The sequence below is a fragment of the Canis lupus genome, chromosome 30 (genome assembly GCF_003254725.2).
Source record: "Canis lupus dingo isolate Sandy chromosome 30, ASM325472v2, whole genome shotgun sequence".
Taxonomy (NCBI): Eukaryota; Metazoa; Chordata; class Mammalia; order Carnivora; family Canidae; genus Canis; species Canis lupus.
Window position 1 is genome coordinate 40,037,170 of NC_064272.1, and position 21,058 is coordinate 40,058,227.

The 21,058-nt window shown below is 46.7% G+C and overlaps 1 protein-coding gene across 13 annotated transcripts in view; it reads left to right on the plus strand.

Moving 5' to 3' along the window:
* SCAPER (S-phase cyclin A associated protein in the ER) overlaps positions 1–21,058 on the plus strand; it is a 435,057-nt gene that overhangs the window by 396,679 nt on the left and 17,320 nt on the right. For 12 of the 13 annotated variants that reach the window (XM_035708613.2, XM_025472080.3, XM_035708615.2 and 9 more), the window contains 2 exons: positions 37–274; positions 4,896–5,045. In XM_035708613.2, the coding sequence (XP_035564506.1) occupies positions 37–274; positions 4,896–5,045 (388 nt within the window). Of the gene's footprint in view, positions 1–36; positions 275–4,895; positions 5,046–8,041; positions 8,185–21,058 lie in introns of those variants that run through there. The other variant, XM_025472086.3, reaches the window with a different exon arrangement.

The window sequence follows — 21,058 nt, forward strand, 5'->3', positions numbered from 1 at the left end:
AGACGCCGTCTAAGCAGCTGAACGTTTCTTTGTCAGGTCGTGCGGCATATTCGACAGTAATCGCCAGGATCCCACGGGACTGACCGCCGCTCTCCAGGCCACGGACCTGGCCGGAGTCCTGCACATGCTCTACTGCGTCCTCCTCCACGGCACCGTCTCGGACCCCGGCACTGCCAGCCCCAAGGACACCTACACTCCCAACACGGTGCGGGTGGCCGTTCAGAGCCTACAGTTCTTCAACAGCTTTGCAGCCCTTGATCTGCCCGCTTTCCAGGTACCTAGCATTGCTCAGGGTTGGTGTCAACCAACCAAGAGTTAATATTTTAGTACAGATAAAGCTGTGCTGTTTCTCTCCTGGGTTGGGACATAAGGAATAAACTACAAAAAAAAAAAAAAGAAGAAGAAATCACAATACCTACCATTTATTAAGCTTCTGTCTCCTGGGAACTGTATTAGGTGCTCCACATATGCGTCATGATAGTCCTGCAAAATATTACACCCATTTTACAGACGGAAATGCTGACAGTTAAAGTAGTTTGCCCAGGGTTACACGTGGCTTTGCCGGGACTAGTACCTATGATGTTCTGACCCCAAGCCCTGTGCCATTCTGCTACTAATAAATCTTGTCTTGGTTACTTTATAGAAAGGCATTATTATCCCATCAACTTTGAAACATTAAGGAAAATCATGGTTTCTTACATAAACAGAACCAAAACTAGATAAATTGTTTTGATTGATAGGACTTTCTGTGGCTGATTTAACTGATTTGTGTCCATTATTCAGTTTTTATAGCTGAAGAAAGAAAAATTGCTTTATGCTATAACACCAGACTGTCAGCTTAGAAATAGATTTTTTTCCATGTAGGAAATTTAATTTTCAAAAACACTGAACCTCTGGAACAGAGCAAGCCCCAAGGAGTAGACTTTCTCTTTCAGTTTATTAACTGTCAAGCAATTTCATTAAAAAAGGAACAAACTTGGCAGATGATGAACCCATAATTTAGATGAATTGCTTTGCTCAGAGGGAAGAAGGTTATAGAGATATAAATGTATGAAAATGGTGTTCCCTAGCCATTCCCAGATAGAAGAAATGCTTGTTTTGTAGCTGATGACAAATGTGGAATTCTTGTCTTCCTGTCATTGTGTTCACAACAGAAAATTAATGAGTAAGTTGTATCATTGGATTCGATATCTCTCAACTTTGCAGAGTTAGTTTATCCATCACAAGAACAGAAACCTCTTTAGGGTTAACGCATTTCAGCTTCCAGACCATTTGAACCAGCCTTCAGTGGTAACTGCATAGGCTGTAAAGTTCTGAGAGTTTATCGCACGCCTCAAACGGGGTGGCTGCTGCAGAAAATGCCAGTGGTTCTCGCCTCTGGGTTGAACAGAACGTCTGTGTTTTACGAAGACCCAAGCCCATTGCTTTCAGTGCAGAAACAGCTTGGAAATCAGGAGACAGTGAGTTTTTGTCTTCAGAACACGGAGACCAGCAGTCTCCCCATCAGCTCGTCCAAGTAGAGTGATTTCCTCTGTTGCCAGGGATCGTGGAAAGAAAATATCTAAGACTATCTGTGAGCTTCTAGTGTTCTAGGTCTTCTGACGAGGATTGATGTGGCTGCAGGGCGCCCCGCCCCCGCATCGTAAACGAAGCACCTGCACGAAGTCAGCCGCCTCCATCAGCGACACTCTTGAATGTCAGGTTGCCCAGGTCACGTCCCTGTGCTCCGCGCACCCTCCAGGCACCGCAGCCCATTCCGTCTCACTCAGGAGGCTTACGCTGAAGTCTAGGCAGCCCCGCTCCCTTCGGGGCCTTTAGGCTCAATAGCCAATAATGTCAGAAAAATCAAAATCTTATCTCTGGAGCCCTTCATGGCAAACTAACGTAAAGGCCGAGCTTTCTCCTCCCTAGCTCCTTGACATATCCAGCCTGCAGTGTGCTCCCCACTTGAGCCACGTTTGTCAAAAACAGCAGGGGAAACACCGGGGTGACTCGAGAGTGGTCGAGCGAGAACCAAAGGCCCGGCCTCCAGGTAGGCTGTCTTTCCGCGGCTGCTTCCTGGCGCCTCTCCTCTTCCTTTGCCCCTTTCCTCCCTGTCCTTCCTGCAGCTCTAAGTCTTTCTTTCCTATTTGTTTCTTCTTTTCTTAACCTCTCTCTGACTCTCCGGTCTCCTTTTATCTTAGTTTGGCCATAACAGTTTCTCATTCTCTCCCCAGGCATTATTCCCAGGTACTCTTTCCCCTAACTGGTGTGTGGGCCCGGAAAGCCTGCGGGGACCTCCTCCCTGGCTGCCATCCTTTCCATACTCAAGGCCCAGCATGTTCTTTCCTTACTGCTCATCAGCCTGTGTAGGCACCCAAATGCCCAGAACTTCTAGCATCGTGGCCTTTAACACATCTACCAAGGATCACCTTATTGTTCCAGTTACTTATATGCATTAAAAAAAAAAAACTTAGTAGACAGTAATCACTTTATTACAGTCACAGATTCTATGGGCCCAGACTTCAGAGCTCACCACCGTATGGGTGGCTTCTCACTGCTCCACGATGCCGGGCTTTAATCAAAAGCCTCAGATAACAAGTGGGGGGACGGAGGGGCAGGTTGACACAGTAGCTGGGAGCTAGAATCTTCTTGAGGCTCCATCCATCTCCTGTTTGATCCCTGGGATGACTTACAGATGAGGCCCGCCAAGGTCCCTAACTAGGGCTTCTTCTGTGTGACGTGGGCTTAAAACATCATAGTGTCTGGTTCTAAGTGAGTGTCCTGAGAGGGAGCTGCCAGAAAACAAGTGTTCCAAAAGAAACAAATTGCATGGCTTTTTCTGACTTTGCTTACAAGTCATATAGCTGCATATCAACCGTAATTCTGGTTAAATCAGTCATCAGCCTTCCAGATTCGAGGGGAGAAGGCGTGGGCCCCACCTCTCGTGGGAGGACTAGCAAAGATTTATAGGCATTTGTTGAACCACCACACTGTGTCTGGTAAAGTAAAACATCCACACGGACGTCACTGATGTAGGTGGACCTCTGATGCAGCGTGTAAATACAGTACAGAGATACGGGATTTGCATCATAAAACAACGGTGAGTTTGGGAGGAATGCACTATTATGGGAAATATGGTCAGAGAAGCTCATGTTGCAGTTCATCAGAACAGCTTACATGTCATAAGTGAGAGTTTAGGAACTGTTTATAAAAGGAAAACAGATTTTAGGTACAGCACGGATCTGACCTCAGAAAAATCTGGGAGACAATTTATGAATTGCCTGAGAGGATCCAAGGACCGAAGCATAAAACTGAAATGAGATAAATAAATAGTCTGACCTGCTAAGGAGTTAAATAAGATGACGTACGGCGCGCTGACCGGTGCGTCACAAGAACGCAGGCTGTAGTGGGCATCGCCGCCACACCTTTGGGTCTGGAGTCAGTCTGCTGAGACTTTGGGCCGTTACGCTACCATGTCTGTGCCCTGAGACGAGGCATGTGGATTCAGCTTCTCATCTGCGTCACAGGGAGGATCCGTGGGGTCCTGGAGAGGCGCCGGGGCGGGCTGGCACGCAGCGGGCCCGCCGGGAAGTGGGCGAAGACTTTACTTCATCCTCCCGAACTCCTTTGCAGATGTTGATTCCGAAGGGTACCTTCTGGTGCGGCGTGGCCCGGCCGCCCTCTGCAGAGCCGTGGGCCGTGCGCGTGTTTCCTGTGCGAGCCCCACGTGGGGCGACAGGGCTTCGCCGCCGGCTGTCTCCCCGGCCGGTTCCGCACGGATGTCACGGCGGCTGGTCAGGCCGGGCCTCAGCGGAGTCCGGCTCGGGCCTCGGGGCCGGGTGTGCACGTCGCACCGCCGTGACAGGCCTCGCAGTCGCAGGGGTCTCAGGAGACGAATCAGTGCCCTGACTGCCTTGGCAATTGATTCTGGCTAAACAGGAAATATGGTTTCCTTGAAAAACTGGTTTAATTTCTATATTCGGCCTTAGGCGCCCCTTGCCCGCTCCTCCCGGGGAAGGCCGGGCAGGGCCCGGGTCGCCGCTGGACTCGCTGACCACAGCGGCTGAGCCAGGAGGCGTCGCCCCTTGATTTAAAGGAATGAAGCTCGGAGGCCTCCCGGGGCTTGGAGAACGTTGGCCTGAGGACGGGGCACGGCCCGGCCGCCCCACTCCCGGCTGCAGCCGTGGGGCCCGCTCAAGCCCGGGCCTCGCCTTCCAGGGCTTCCCGGCACCCCGCGGGCCTCGCCTCCGCCCTCCGCCTCCCGCCGCTCTGCCCTTTGACATGTTCACTAAAGGGGCTCGGGCTGCGCAGACGCCCCGACCCCCTCCCAGGCCACGGCCCGTCTGCAGGGGCGACCCCAGGAGCCGGGGCAGCCGTCCTGGCTTGCCTCCGGGGGACGCCGCTGCAACATTAGGGAGCGCTGGGCTCCAGGGCCGCTTGTTCCATTGCTTTCCTCTGCAAACATAAGTAAATAATTAGGATTGTATTTTTATCCGTGTGTTCAAGAAAGCATTTTCTCCCTCGGGAGAAAAAAAAAAGTATTAGAAGTTAGCTAAATGGTGGGTTCACAGGAGGATTGTAGTATTTTTAATATTTTTCCAGGTTTTCTGCAGCGAGATTATTTGCACAATGAAAAAGAACTTACTTGTTACACATGGAATGAATAACCCTGCTCTAGGTGGCAGTGTCGTGTCCACGTGGTGACGGTATTTCTCCGTGTCTCCTTTCGGGTTAAACGTTCTCTTTATTATGGTCATTTATTACAGCGAGAAGCCCCAAAATGAACTGTCGAACTTCGCGCTCTAGAAGCTTCCTATGCCTTTCCAGACCGTGCAGGAAGTGCGCAGGGTGTGGCCTCGCCGGGTGCTCTGCGCGGCCCCCCTGGCAGTTCTAACGGCCCCTGTCTTCCTCAGTCTATCGTAGGGGCGGAGGGCCTGTCGCTTGCATTCCGACACATCGCCAGCTCTCTCCTGGGCCACTGCAGCCAGGCGTCCTGCGAAAGCCTCCTTCATGAGGTCATCGTCTGTGTGGGCTACTTCACCGTCAACCACCCGGACAACCAGGTAAGAGCCCCCGGCAGCTCCTGAGATGGCCCCTCGGCACCGAGCCCGTGAGGTCCCTGGTGAGGAAGGGCGGCCTAGAGCCCGTCTGTCCCTGGGAGGCCCTTTAGCCAGGCTCCGGCCACGCGTCTCTGACCCGTTCTATCTAACGAGACCCCGCCAGCACCAGCTTAGCTCCAGGGCCTCCTCTTAGAGCTAAAAACAGGAAATATGTCAAGTAAAATAGTCCCTACATAGAAGCATCGTACCCTTACCACGTAGGTTCCGATGTGCCGTCCCAGGCTTGGTTGTAGATGAGCAGACTGCAGCCTTCAGCTTGGGTCCCTTTGCCGACAGCATCACACTCGGGTGCTTTGCGAAGCTGCTCTTGGTGCTTGGCTTCTGCCTCGGTGCCCAGGGGCTGTTGCTGTCCTCGGACGGGGCCCCAACTTGGGCTGCTCCCCCTGGAGTCACCCGGAGTAGTTTTGCTTTTTGCTTGTAACTGTTGGGAGTATGTGATTTCCAAGCAAGATTTCATTTGTAAATAGGGTTCTGCTGCTTTAAGAAGTTGGGAAGACGGTGTTACCAATTTTGTAAAATAATAATAATAATAATAATAGCACTTTATTTCTCTTGTATTTTTAAAAACAGAGTAATGGCATAACTAACATATCAAATAGTAGCTCCTGATGGCCTCATTTATCTAAAGCCTTCTGCAACCTTCACTGTAGAGTATAGCTGAGAAAAAGGCCGTGGACAACCCGTAAGCCTCACCCCAAGCTTAATAAGTATGATTTTAGGCAAATCTCTAAGAAGTGTGCGTAGTAGGTCTACTCGCCTACAGCAGACTAGACCAGGGCAGGAGAAGGACAGGAGCTGGTTCTGGTGACAGAGCCAAGCACAAGGTGAGAAGCTGCTCACTAAAAGCTGAAACCGTCCACCTAATAAGGACAAAGAGGAAATAAAATATAAGGCAGGGTCCAAACCTCAGAAATTGCAGTCATCTGGGTTTGAAGAACACTAAACGCTGTATTTTATTTCCAAGAAGAGTCTTGATGTCCTCAGTGCTGACCCCGAATGAGCAGAGAGGCAAAATGTATGTTCTCCGCATCCCCTTTTAAGGAGTCTGAAGAACACGCAGTCTATTCTAGAAAGATTTCTCTGATTAAAACAGAGAAAATGTGTACCCATACGGGAACAAGTGTCATACATGGAAAGGTTCCCCATTTTCAGACACGGTTGCCAGGAGGTGGATCTTTTCCACCCCAGCCTCGGGAGCATGCTGGCAGGGCTGTCCCCTTGGTGGCATCCACAGGTGCTGGGGCTTGGTCCTTCCCATGGACCAGGCCCGGCAGGCTCACGAGGGAAGGAAAGCTGCAGGGAATCTCCCGTGCGATTTTCTTTCCTTCATGTGTATCCCTTCAACTTACAAAATTGCATTTTATTTCCCTTTAGAAGTTTGTTTTTATTTTTCTCATTACAAAACTGTTCCTTACTCATCATGAAAAGGATAGGCAAGCATAGCGAAGAAGGCGGAATCACAGTTATTCCTGATCTCACCATCCGAGATAGCCACTGTTACCTTTTTTTTCAAGTTCCCTTGCAGCCCTGTTTCTATGAATATTTTTTCCACTTTTATTGAGACATAATTGGCATATAACACTGTATTAGCTTTAGTGTGAAAACTGATCATTTTATATATGCATGTTGTACAAAATCATTACCAGAGTAAGTTAATATCCATCACTTCACATAGCTACGGATTTTTTTTCTTGTGGTAAGAACTTTAAAGATTTACTATATTAGGGCCACCCGGGTGGCTCAGCGGTTTAGCGCTGCCTTCAGCCCAGGCTGTGATCCTGGAGACCTGGGATCAAGTCCTGCGTCGGGCTCCCTGCATGGAGCCTGCTTCTCCCTCTGCCTGTGTCTCTCTCTCTCTCTCTCTCTCTCTCTCTCTCTCTCTCTCTGTCTCTCATGAATAAGTAAATAAAATCTATAGGAAAAAATAAAATATCTACTATCTTAGCAACTCTCAGATGTATGATACAGTACTAGCATCGTGTTCTACGTCACATCCCCCAAATTTATTTATCTTATAACCAGAAGTTTGTACCTTATGATCACCTTCACCCATTTCAAACACCTCCAGCCCTCCATAAATGTTTTACAAAGCTAAGATCATACTGTGCATACACTTCTGTCCTACTTTATACACTTAACCTTACAGGTCTTCCTCTACTTACACTGGGGTTATGTCCCAATAAACCCATCATAAGTTGAAAATATCTTAAGGGGAAAGGAGAGAAAATGAGTGAAAATATCAGTGAGGGAGACAAACCATGAGAGACTCCTCACTCTGGGAAACGAACAAGGGGTGGTGGAAGGGGAGGCGGGCGGGGGGTGGGGGGACTGGGTGCCGGGCACTGAGAGGGCACTGGGCGGGATGAGCACTGGGTGTTATGCTATATGTTGGCAAATTGAGCTCCCAATAAAAAAATTTTTTAATATATCTTAAGTGGAAAGCACAATTGCCATACCTCACCTACCTTTAGCACAGCCTGTAGCTGCCTATTTTATAGTAAAGTGTTGACTATTTCATGTGATTCATTGAATACCATAGCGAAAGGGAAAACCCGAATAGTTTCGGGTACAGCATGGTTAACCGTATGAGTGCTTTGCTGCGTGATCCCGTGGCTGACTGGAAGCTGATGGGGAGTGTGGGGTGCGGGGGTGCAGGGGTGGTGCTGGCTGGGAGCCAGGAGGTATCACATCGCTAACCTGGGGACAGATCGGAATTCTAAGCACGGTTTCTACTGAATGGGTATTGCTCCCAGACACTTGAACCGCCGTACGTCAGGCGTCATCCGTCATCCGTATATCAAAATCCTTCCCTGTGAAGATCTTTTTATTGAGGCATAGCTGACACGCGCTGTTATGAATATCACTTTTATGGGCTGCATGGCTTTATCCTGTGTAGCCAGCCCATGGTTTACCGAACAATTTCCTGTTTTATACTTCAGTTGTTCATCGTGTATCATGATGCTCTCCAGTGCCTGTGAAGAGGTAATTTATGGCTCTGATAGTATTTTGCCGTTACGGTTCCTCGGCAAGATTCAGCTCATTCAGCACATCCGCGTCTGGGGATGCTTGGAGACCTTTTGCTTAAGCCAGTTCCTTTGCGATGAATTTCCTGCACTCAGAGTTGTGTGGGAGTTCAGAGGGTTTGTCTCCGAAGCCAGATCCCAGACCGATCCCCCCTGGTGGATCAAGCCAGAGTATCTGTGGGCTCACCTGCCTGAATGGGAAATGAGGTGAGGGAACTGGCATTGGGACGGCGTGGCAGAACCGACTGGGACCGGGTGACAGCAGCGACGGGCGCGCGGGGACAGGAGAGGAGAGGCACGTGGAGATGGTTGTCGGGAGCTGAGCCCACTGTAAGGAAGAAATTAGGAAAGGGAAGAAAGCCACGTCCTCCGACTTGACACCTTGCCTCCCAGAAGGAGCGGAGACCGAACTGGGCGTCCACTTCTGACTTGAGTTTTTATTGCAGTCAATAAAACTTCAGCCCGAGGCAACTGATGAAGTCCCGACAATCTATGAGAAGAAAAACTATGATAAGAAGTAGAAGAGAAATCAGAAATTGATAGAAATTATAGTAACCGTCAAACACAGAGACACTGCACCTCATGGAGATGCTGTTTGTAAGCATGACCCCTGATGTTGCTAGAACTCTTGGGTCCACTGGGTGTATTTTTCATTTCATCCCATGTTCTTAAGAAAATCACACGTGCCACAGACCTCACCTACCAGTGATCCCTGATATGTATCCTGGGCAGGGGTTGGGGTCTAGAAAATGACGCCCGTTTACCGAGACGGTGCGTGGAGAAGCTGCTGTTCCGCAACTCTGAAGGCCTCCGGGACATGTCTATGAGCCTTATTCGGGAAACTTGTAAAGATCCTGGGAAGGTATGAATGAGTGTGTTTTATGAACACAAAATCAACCACAATCTAGCAAATAGGAGGCCTGGGTTCTAACCCCACCTCTGCCACAAGCTGCATGGTCTTCCCTGCCCCCTGCGCAAGGGAGGGAGGGAGCCCGGAGCGGGGAGGCGAGGGGGAGAGAATCCTAAGGAGGCTCCATGCCCAGCACAGAGCCCGACGCAGGGCTCGATCTCATGACCCTGCCATCCTGACCTGAACCAAAATCAAGAATCAGACGCTTAACCCACTGACCCACCCAGGCATCCCAAGCTGTGTGACCTTAAATAAATCATTTTCCCTCTTGAGGCTTGAGCATTTTTGACTCTACGAAAAGGTTCTGGAAATGGTGGTGATGGTTGCCCGGTATTATGGATGTACTTAGTGCCACTGAATTGTAGGCTTAAAACTGCTTAAAATCGTTAGCTTTGTGTTACATATATTTCACCACAATAAAAAAAAAAAAAGTTGTTTTTTTTTTTTTTTAAAAAAGAGGTGAAATTCTTCTAGATGATCCCCCTCACGGGTTCCATGAGTCCATGATGTTTTAAAAGCTGAGATTAGAACCACAGACAGACCAGCATTCTGATCTCATGGGGACTCCAAGCCATTTTGTGGTTGTTCAGACACTCCTGTCCCAGCACCAGGTGGCTTCCTGGCCGCCCGCCGCTCCATCACAGCTCGTCCCTAAAGGCGGAGCAAACCCTGAGCCCCCACTTACTAGAGGAGCTCCTGGTAAGCAGACTCACAGGTGAGACGTCAGGGCCTTGCCCTGTGGAGCCAAGTCCAGCCGCCTTGTGTCCCCTGCAGCAAGGGGACGAGCCCACAGCTGGGGGAGCAGCCCCAAGCTCCCCCGCGGCAACCGCCCATATCCCAGCAGAGGGGGGGACTTTTCGGTACAAAGCTGACTGCTTATTGCAGTCTAACTACTTGTTTTATTAAATTCCCCCTCTAATCCCCCCAAAGCCAGTGATTAGTCGAGTGTTTGCTGCAGGCATGTGCTGGACGCGGCGTTAAGCTCTGGCCCAGCTCTGGTCACAGGCTCGCGGAGTCTTGGGGGGGTTGGGGGGGCCGGGGGGGGGGCCCACGCCGTCTAGTCCAGGGCCTCGCGCTACGCGGACCCGAGTGCGGCTCACAGGGAGGGGAAGCGCAGGCAGGAGCGGGCTCCCCCAGCCCCCCAGCCCTCCAGCCTCAGTCCATCTCGCGCCCTCCCACCTCTCTCCTGCTCTCACGAAGGTGAACGCATCTGACCTGATGGCACGTTCTCTAAATCAGAGGAGAAATTATGCTCAATTCATCTAATGCTTCTGTGTCGTTAGTCAGAAGTCCTGTTAATTTGCAGGCCCTGTTTGTCCGCAGCGGATCCTTTATTTCCTCCTGGGGAAACAGCTTGCGTCTGAGAAGACAAGAGATTTTGAACTCCTGCTGCAGCTGGAGGCTGTTTTATTAGGTAGCTGCTCTGCATAAAGGATTGGCACTTTTTATTTGCCACCATTTAGTCTATTAACTGGAAGGACTGAGCCCCCCTGACACCAAAGATGATTCAGAAGAGAAACCTGGATAATAAATGCAATCCCCCCGTCTTGATGGAACCAATCCTCTGTTTCCTATCGGGCTGCAGTTTCTAATTAAAATGTTGTTTTAATCAAAAACTTCCTTGTATTTTATGGCAATTTCATGACTCTTTCTAAATCCCTTCCCATTTAATTATTATAATGAACATAATTAGTATGTGCTGTCAGCCCTTCACTTTATTTACATTTTATATTGAATAATTAAATGCGGTCTGATAATTAAATTAACTCGAATGACAGATTATCTGCCTGCCTGCCTATTACCGTATTGGGAATAAGCACCTTGGCATATTCATTTTAGTTAGTGACTTTTCCACTTGGAGAGCCCCCACAGATCCCAGCCCTCAGCCCGAGTGTCTCGTGGCAGGTGAAGGGAAGGCTCCCTGTGGCCCACCCTCCCCACCCAGCTTCCCCGCAGACAAGCCAAGCCCTGCACTGTCCCAGAGGCTCGAACCTTCTGGGGGACCGAACCGGTGACTGAGCTGGACAGCGAAGCGTCTGGAAACTAGAGTCGGCTTCAGCAGGTGGCCTGCGTTGCCCAGGTCTTCTGTAATTTGATGAGTTAGTAAGAAAACCTAAATGTTAATTGACCAAACACGTCTGAAATGTACCCACTGTACCCACCTGGGACATTTCCCTGCGAACAAAACCTGGGCGCTTCCCCAGGTGTGCACCCCCCGCAGGTGAGGGGGCAGAGAGTGGCAGCTCTCCAGAGCGCCTTTCAGCCTTTAGGACTTCCAGAGCGGCCTAACTCCCGCTCAGACATTCTTGACTCCAGTCTTTGTTTTTCTCAAAGGCGGAAGGTCCGAGGTCACACCCACTTGGTAAACTCCCCGCCTGTGAATGGAGTCGCTGCCCCCGGCAGAAACGCCAGCCCGAAGGCCTTCCTGTCCCCGTGTTGGCAGCTCGTCCGTAACTGTCACACAAGCATCCAACCTGCTGTATCGTCTTTCTTCGTGTGACAGATACAGTTCCTTTCATAAAATGAAGAGGTATCATGTTAACCATTTCAACAATATACCATTTTGGAGTTACTCTCTTTATTCTATGGAACCAAATAAAAATATGGGATTTTCCCCCAAAAGAGAACAATGACTTTCCTAATTAATCAGAACCTCTGCCTACCTACACATGTAACACTTCTAGTGAGTGGCCTGCCTGGTGCTAGAATGGAGACATTTGCCAGTTACCCGTTTGGGCTGATTATATTAAAAGTCACCAATTTCTTGAAGATACTGTCCTTTTTCCAGTGCATGGTCTTTCCTGCTTTGTCGATGATTAGTTGACCATAGAGTTGAGGGCCCACTTCTGGGTTCTCTATTCTGTTCCATTGATCTGTGTCTGTTTTGTGCCAGGACCACACTGTCTTGATGACCACAGCTTGGCAGTACAACCTGAAATCTGGCGTTGTGATGCCCCCGGCTCTGGTTTTCTTTTTTTTTTTTTTTTTTTTTTTTTTTTTTTTTTTTTTTCATTTTTTTTTATTTATTTTTTATTTTTTTTTTTATTGGTGTTCAATTTACTAACATACAGAATAATACCCAGTGCCCGTCACCCATTCACTCCCACCCCCCGCCCTCCTCCCCTTCTACCACCCCTAGTTCGTTTCCCAGAGTTAGCAGTCTTTACGTTCTGTCTCCCTTTCTGATATTTCCCACACATTTCTTCTCCCTTCCCTTATTTTCCCTTTCACTATTATTTATATTCCCCAAATGAATGAGAACATATAATGTTTGTCCTTCTCCGACTGACTTACTTCACTCAGCATAATACCCTCCAGTTCCATCCACGTTGAAGCAAATGGTGGGTATTTGTCATTTCTAATAGCTGAGTAATATTCCATTGTATACATAAACCACATCTTCTTTATCCATTCATCTTTCGTTGGACACCGAGGCTCCTTCCACAGTTTGGCTATAGTGGCCATTGCTGCTAGATCAACAGAACCAGGAGTTGGTTCTTTGAAAGAATTAATAAGATAGATAAACCATTAGCCAGCCTTATTAAAAAGAAGAGAGAGAAGACTCAAATTAATAAAATCATGAATGAGAAAGGAGAGATCACTACCAACACCAAGGAAATACAAACGATTTTAAAAACATATTATGAACAGCTATACGCCAATAAATTAGGCAATCTAGAAGAAATGGACGCATTCCTGGAAAGCCACAAACTACCAAAACTGGAACAGGAAGAAATAGAAAACCTGAACAGGCCAATAACCAGGGAGGAAATTGAAGCAGTCATCAAAAACCTCCCAAGACACAAGAGTCCAGGGCCAGATGGTTTCCCAGGAGAATTTTATCAAACGTTTAAAGAAGAAATCATACCTATTCTCCTAAAGCTGTTTGGAAAGATAGAAAGAGATGGAGTACTTCCAAATTCGTTCTATGAAGCCAGCATCACCTTAATTCCAAAGCCAGACAAAGACCCCGCCAAAAAGGAGAATTACAGACCAATATCCCTGATGAACATGGATGCAAAAATTCTCAACAAGATACTGGCCAATAGGATCCAACAGTACATTAAGAAAATTATTCACCATGACCAAGTAGGATTTATCCCTGGGACACAAGGCTGGTTCAACACCCGTAAAACAATCAATGTGATTCATCATATCAGCAAGAGAAAAACCAAGAACCATATGATCCTCTCATTGGATGCAGAGAAAGCATTTGACAAAATACAGCATCCATTCCTGATTAAAACTCTTCAGAGTGTAGGGATAGAGGGAACATTCCTCGACATCTTAAAAGCCATCTATGAAAAGCCCACAGCAAATATCATTCTCAATGGGGAAGCACTGGGAGCCTTTCCCCTAAGATCAGGAACAAGACAGGGATGTCCACTCTCACCACTGCTATTCAACATAGTACTGGAAGTCCTAGCCTCAGCAATCAGACAACAAAAAGACATTAAAGGCATTCAAATTGGCAAAGAAGAAGTCAAACTCTCCCTCTTCGCCGATGACATGATACTCTGGTTTTCTTTTTCACTATTCCCCTGGCTATTCGGAGCCTTTTCTGATTCCACACACATTTTAGGATTGTTTGTTCCAGCTCTGTGGAAAATGTTGATGGTATTTTAATAGGGATTGCAATGAACGTGTACATTGCCCTGGGGAGCATGGACATTGTCACAGTATTAACTCTTCCAATCCATGAGCATGGAATATTTTTCCATCTCTTTGTGTCTTCCTCAATTTCTTTCAGAAGTGTTCTGTAGTTTTTAGGGTAGAGACCCTTTACCTCTTTGGTTACGTTTATCCCTAGGTATCCTATGCTTTTGGGTGCAACTGTAAATGGGATCGATTCCTTAATCTCTCTTTCTTCAGTCTCGTTGTTAGTGTATAGAAATGCCACTGATTTCTGGGCATTGATTTTGTATCCTGCCATGTTGCTGAAATCCTATATGAGTTCTAGCACTTTTCAGGTAGAGCCTTTTGGGGTTTCCATATAAAGTATCCTGTCATCTGCGAAGAGGGAGAGTTTGACTTCTGAAGGGATACTTACCATTTGCATCAACGTGGATGGAACTGGAGAGTATTAAGTGAAATGACTCAATCAGAGAAAGACGGTTATCGTGTGGTTTCACTCATGTGGAATATAGGAAACAGGACAGAGGATCATAGGGAAGGGAGGGAAAACTGAATGGGAAGTCAGCAGAGAGGGAGAAAAACCATGAGAGACTCTTAACTATAGTAAACAAACTGCAGGTTGCTAGAGGGAAGGTGGGAGGGGATGGGGACTGGGTGATGGGCATTAAGGAGGGCATATGATGTGATGAGCCCTGGGTGTTATACTAATGATGTATATGTTGGCTAATTGAATTTACATTTTTTAAAAAGATTTTATTTATTTATTCATGAGAGAGGCAGAGGGAGAAGCAGGCTCCATGCAGGGAGCCCGATGCAGGCCTCGATCCCGGGGCCCCAGGGGTTCACGACCTGAGCTGCTGTGAGCTCATGAGGACCTCCTGGTTGCCTTCCCAGGGGATCAGCTGAGCAGATGGCGGTGGCCGCAAGGGACTTGCACTGAGCCCTCGGGTAGACACTGACCACTCGGCACTGCCCCCGGCCGCGGATGCTTGTGCTGTTTGAGAAAGGAGCATTCTTCCCCCTGGTGTGGGATTGCTTCCTGGTACGTAACACTTGCGATTGCCACGGATCCTCTGCTTGTGGCCGATGCCACAGTGGTTAGGGTGGTACCGGATCGATTCTCGTCATGAATCAACCTGCAGCTGAGGTTTTGAACTCCATCTCCAGTGCTTCTAGACGTCAGATGTCAGAGAGCTTAAGAGCATATGTTCTGAAATCAGCTGACTTGGAAATATCTAATCTGCTCAATGCTACACGCTAACTGGGCAAGTTGCTGACTGCTGAGCCTCGGTTTTCTCGTCTGTAAAATAGAGGGGTCATCGCTACTTCCCCGCTTGTTGTGAGAACTAGGAGAGACCGTATTGGGCCTGACCCTCAGTAGATGCTCCTGAAAGGCAGCTGTTGCCGTTCCTGCCTGTCCCCATAACGTCTTCACGGCACTAAATAATACTCCTGATTCAGCAGTGGGCTAAATTCATAATTCTGACAGAGTGATCTGAAAAAAACAGGATCCTACAGATAAACTAACCTTCCTTTAACACTTGTCTATTTCCCATTTTTGAGGAACTCAGACCCAGAACATTCCAGTAAAATATCTGTCATGAAATGTAACATTAAAACTGTGAGGTTGAAAGCTAGCCATAGCTTCATCTCAGCTGGACTATAAAAAGTTGGGAACCCAGTAGGCCCCTTCACCGTGGCCACGAGACCAAGAGCGTGAGTAGGGTCATTGTGAGGGCTCATTTAATTAAACTGCAAGGTGACATGAAGTTAATCATTCCCTTCTGAGTCCCATCCAAGACCAGACGAGCTGTGGAAGACACATAAAGGAAGCCAAAAAATAAACCGTCAGCACCCTCTTCCCAAGGCATCCGGCCGGCCCTCCAAGCAGGATGAATACTGTCCGGGCAGCTGTGCACAGACCTCACGCATCCCTTGCTCCCATGAAAATCTTCTATTGGGAAGTCAAATGTGCGCAAGAAAATAAGGCCAGAAGGAATGTTTTGTCACAGTTTAACTCCTGACCAGTGGTAGATCTAATTTTTCTGGGTCTGCCTTGGTCTTCAGTCCCTGAGGGACCTTGTTCATAAAGGACCAAGATCAATCATAAAGGATTAAAATGTAGTCACGAAGAAAACACCTCTCCTGAGATAGGAAACTTTTTTTTTAATTGGAGTTCAATTTGCCAACATATAACACCAGTGCTCATCCCGTCACGTGCCCCCTCAGTGCCCGTCACCCAGTCACCACCCCCCCGCCCACCTCCCCTTCCACTACCCCTTGTTCGTTTCCCAGAGTCAGGAGTCTCTCATGGTTTGTCTCCCTCTCTGATCTTTCCCACTCATTGTCCCTCCTTTCCCCTATAATCCCTTTCACTATTTCTTATATTCCCCGTATGAGTGAAACCATATAATGTTTGTCCTTCTCCAGGTGACTTACTTCACTCAGCATAAACCCCTCCAGTTGCATCCACGCTGAATCAAATGGTGGGTATTCATTCTTTCTAACGGCTGAGGAATATTCCATGTATCCATAGACCACAGCTTCTCTATTCATCACCTTTCGATGGGCACCGAGGCTCCTTCCATAGTTTGGCTATTGTGGACATTGGTGCTATAAACATCGGGGTGCAGGTGTCCCGGAGTTTCACTGCATCTGTATCTTTGGGGTAAATCCCCAACAGTGCCATTGCTGGGTCGTAGGGCATTTCTATTTTTAACTCTTTGAAGAACCTCCACACAGTTTCCCAGAGTGGCTGCACCAGTCCACATTCCCACCAACCGTGTAGGAGGGTTCCTCTTTCTCCACATCCTCTCCAACATTTGTGGTTTCCTGTCTTGTTTTTTTTTTTTTTAATTTTTATTTATTTATGATAGTCACACAGAGAGAGAGAGAGAGAGAGAGAGGCAGAGACACAGGCAGAGGGAGAAGCAGGCTCCATGCACCGGGAGCCCGACGTGGGATTCGATCCCGGGTCTCCAGGATCATGTCCTGGGCTGAAGGCAGGCGCTAAACCGCTGCGCCACCCAGGGATCCCCGTTTCCTGTCTTGTTAATTTTCCCCATTCTCACTGGTGTGAGGTGGGATCTCATTGTGGTTTGGATTTGTATTTCCCTGATGGCAGGTGATGCGGAGCATTTTCTCATGTGCTTGTTGGCCATGTCTAGGTCTTCTTTGGAGAAATGTCTGTTCATGTCTTCTGCCCATTTCATGGATTGTTTCTTTGCTGTGGAGTTGAATAAGTTCTTTATAGATCTTGGAAACTAGCCCTTTATCTGATATGTCATTTGCAAATATCTCCTCCTATCCTGTAGGTTGTCTTTGAGTTTTGTTGACTGTATCCTTTGCTGTGCAGAAGCTTTTTATCCTGATTAAATCCCAATAGTTCATTTTTGCTTTTGTTTCCCTTGCCTTCCTGGATGTATCCTGCAAGAAGTTGCTGTGGCCAAATTCAAAAAGGATGTTGCCTGTGTTCTCCTCTAGGATTTTGATGGATTCTGGTCTCACGTTTAGATCTTTCATCCATTTTGAGTTTATCTTTGTGTCTGGTGTAAGAGAATGGTCCAGTTTCATTCTTCTGCACGTGGATGTCCAATTTTCCCAGCACCATTTATTGAAGAGACTGTCTTTTTTCCAGTGGATAGTCTTTCCTGCTTTGCTGAATATTAGTTGACCATAGAGTTGGGGGTCCACTTCTGGATTCTCTATTCTGTTCCATTGATCTGTGTCTGTTTTTGTGCCAGGATCACACTGTCTTGACGACCACAGCTTTGTAGTACAGCTTGAAATCTGGCATTGTGATGCCCCCAGATATGGTTTTCTTTTTTAAAATTCCCCTGGCTATTCAGGGTCTTTTCTGATTCCACACAAATCTTAGGATGATTTGTTCCAACTCTCTGAAGAAAGTCCACGGTATTTTGATAGGGATTGCACTGAACGTGTACATTGCCCTGGGAAGCATGGACATTGTCACAGTATTTATTCTTCCAATCCATGAGCATGGAGTGTTTTTCCATCTCTTTGTGTCTCCCTCAATTTCTTTCAGAACCGTTCTGTAGTTTTTAGGGTACACATCCTTTACCTCTTTGGTTAGGTTTATTCCTAGGTATCTTATGCTTTTGGGTGCAATTCTAAGTGGGATGGATTATTTAATTTCTCTTTCTTCAGTCTCATTGTTAGTGTATAGAAATGCCACTGATTTCTGGGCATCGATTTTGTATCCTGCCACACTGCCGAACTGCTATATGAGTTCTAGCCATCTTGGGGTGGAGGCATTTGGGTTTTCTATGTTCAGTATCATGTCATCTGCAAAGAGGGAGAGTTTGACTTCTTCTTTGCCAATGTGAATGCCTTTTATTTCTGTTCGTTGCCTGATTGCTGAGGCTCGGACTTCTAGGACTATGTTGAATAGCGGTGGTGAGAGTTGACATCCCTCTCGTGTTCCTGATCTTAGGGGAAAGGCTCCCAGTGCTTCCCTATTGAGAATGATAATTGCTGTGGGCTTTTAAGATGCTGAGGAATGTTCCCTCTATCCCTACACTCTGAGGAGTTTTGATCAGGAATGGATGCTGTATATTGTCAAATGCTTTCTCTGCATCTATTGAGAGGATCATATGGTTCTTGTTTTCTCTCTTGCTGATATGATCAATCACATTGATTGCTTCATGAGTGTTGAACCAGCCTTGCATCTGGGGGATAAATCCCACTTGATCATGGTGAATAATCCTCTTAAAGTCCTATTGGATCCTATTGGTTAGTATCTTGTTGAGAATTTTTGCATGTGTGTTCATCAGGGATATTGGTCTATAATTAATTCTCCTTTGTGGTGGGGTCTTGTCTGGTTTTGGGATCAAGGTAATGCTGGCTTCATAAAACAAGTTTGGAAGTATTCCATCCCTTTCTGTCTTTTGGAACAGCTTTAGTAGAATAGGTATTGTTTCTTCTTTAAATTTTTTTTAAAGATTTTATTTATTCATTCATGACAGACTCACAGAGAGAGAGAGAGAGAGAGAGGCAGAGACACAGACAGAGGGAGAAGCAGGCCCCATGCAGGGAGCCCGACGTGGGACTTGATCCCGGGTCTCCAGGATCATGCCCCAGGCCGAAGGCAGGCGCCAAACCACTGAGCCACCCAGGGATCCCCTGTTTCTTCTTTAAAAATGTGATAGAATTCCCCTGGGAAGCCATCTGGTCCTGGACTTTTGTGTCTTTGGAGGTGTTTGATGACTGCTTCAATTTCCTTGCTGGGTATTGGCCTGTTCACGTTTTCTATTTCTTCCTGTTCCAGTTTTGGTAATTTGTGGTTTTCCAGAAATAGATTCATTTCTTTTAGATTGCCTAAAAAGTTGGCGTATGGCTGCTCATGATACGTTTGTAAAATCGTTTGTATTTCCTTGGTATTGGTTGTGATCTCTCCTCTTTCATTTGTGATTTTATTAATTTGAATCTTTTTTCTTTTTCTTTTTTTTATTTTATTTTATTTTTTTTTATTTATTTATGATAGTCACACAGAGAGAGAGAGAGAGAGAGGCAGAGACATAGGCAGAAGGAGAAGCAGGCTCCATGCCCAGGAGCCCGACGTGGGATTCGATCCCGGGTCTCCAGGATTGCGTCCTGGGCCAAAGGCAGGCGCTAAACCGCTGCGCCACCCAGGGATCCCTCTTTTTTCTTTTTAATAAGGCTGGTTGGGGTTTATCTATCTTATTAATTCTTTCAAAGAACCAACTCCTGGTTTTGTTTCTCTGTTCTACATTCTTCTGGTCTCTATTGCATTGAGTTCTGCTTGAATCTTTATTAACTCTCTTCTTCTGCTTGGTGTAGGTGGTGAGAGTGGACATCCCTGTCGTGTTCCTGGGATGTCCCACCCACAGCAAATATGATTCTCAATGGGGAAAAACTGAGAGACTTTCCCCTAAGATCAGGAACATGACAGGGATGTCCACGTGTTTGAGTTTCTTCCAAATTTCTTCTTGTGATTGAATTCTAGTTTGGTCTGAAAGCATTGTGGTCTGAAAATATGCAGGGGTCAATCCCAGTCTTTTGGTATCAGTTGAGACCTGATTTGTGACCCAGTATGTGGTCTATTCTGGAGAAAGTTCATGTGCACTTGAGAAGAATGTGTATTCAGTTGCGTTCAGATGGAAAGTTGTGTATATATCTGTGCAATCCATCTAGTCCAGTGTATCATTCAAGGCCATTTTTAATTTGGTGATGTTCTGATTAGAAAATCTGTCACTTGCAGAAAGTGCCTTGTTGAAGTCTCTTACTATTAGTGTATTATTATCTAAGTATGTCTTTACTTTGGTTAATTGATTGATATACTTGGCAGCTCCCACATTAGGGGCATAAATATTCATGATTGTTAGGTCTTCTTGTTGGGATAGACCCTTTAAGTAGATAGAGTGTCCCTCTTCACCTCTTACTACAGTCTTTGGGATAAACTCTAATTTATCTGATATGAGGATTGCTACCCCTAGCTTTCTTTTGAGGACCATTTGAATGGTAAATGGTCTCCACCCTTTCATTTTCAGGCTGGAGGTGTCCTTAGATCTAAAATGAGTCTCTTGTAGACAGCAAATAGATGGGTCCTGCTTTTTTATCCAGTCTGAAACCCTGCGTCTTTTGATGGGATCATTAAGCCCATTCACGTTCAGAGTTACTATTGAAAGATATGAATTTAGTGTCATCGTAATGCCTCTTCATCCCTGTTCTTGTGGATTGTTTCTTTGGACATCCTCTTTCTTTCCAGAGTCCCCCTTAATATTTCTTGCAGAGCTGGTTTGGTGGTCACATATTCCTTCAGTTTTCTGCCCATCCTGGAAGCCCTTTATCTCTCCTTCTATTCTGAATGAGAGCCTTGCTGGATAAAGTATTCGTGGCTGCAGGTTCTTCTCATTTAGGAGTCTGAATAGATCATGCCAGCCCTTTCTGGCCTGCCAGGTCTCTGTGGAGAGGTCTGCTGTTAATCTAATATTTCTCCCCATAAAAGTTAAGAATTTCTTGTCTCTCACTGCTTTAAGGATTTTCTCTTTATCTTTGGAATTTGCGAGCTTCACTATTAAATGTCGAGGTGTTGAATGGTTTCTATTGATTTTGGGGGGGGTCCTCTCTATCTCCTGATCTGAATGCCTGTTTCCATCCCCAAATTAGGGAAGTTCTCAGCTATGATTTGTTTAAATATACTTTGTGGTCCTCTCTCCCTCTCGGCCTCTTCTGGAACCCCAATTATACGTAAATTCTTCCTTCTCATGTTGTCATTTATTTCCCTAAGCCTTTCCTCAGGGTCTCTTAATTGTTTTTCTCTTTTTTTCCTCAGCTTCCTTCCTGACCATCAACTTGTCTTCTGTGTCACTCACTCCCTCTTCCACCTCATTAACCCTAGCAGTTAG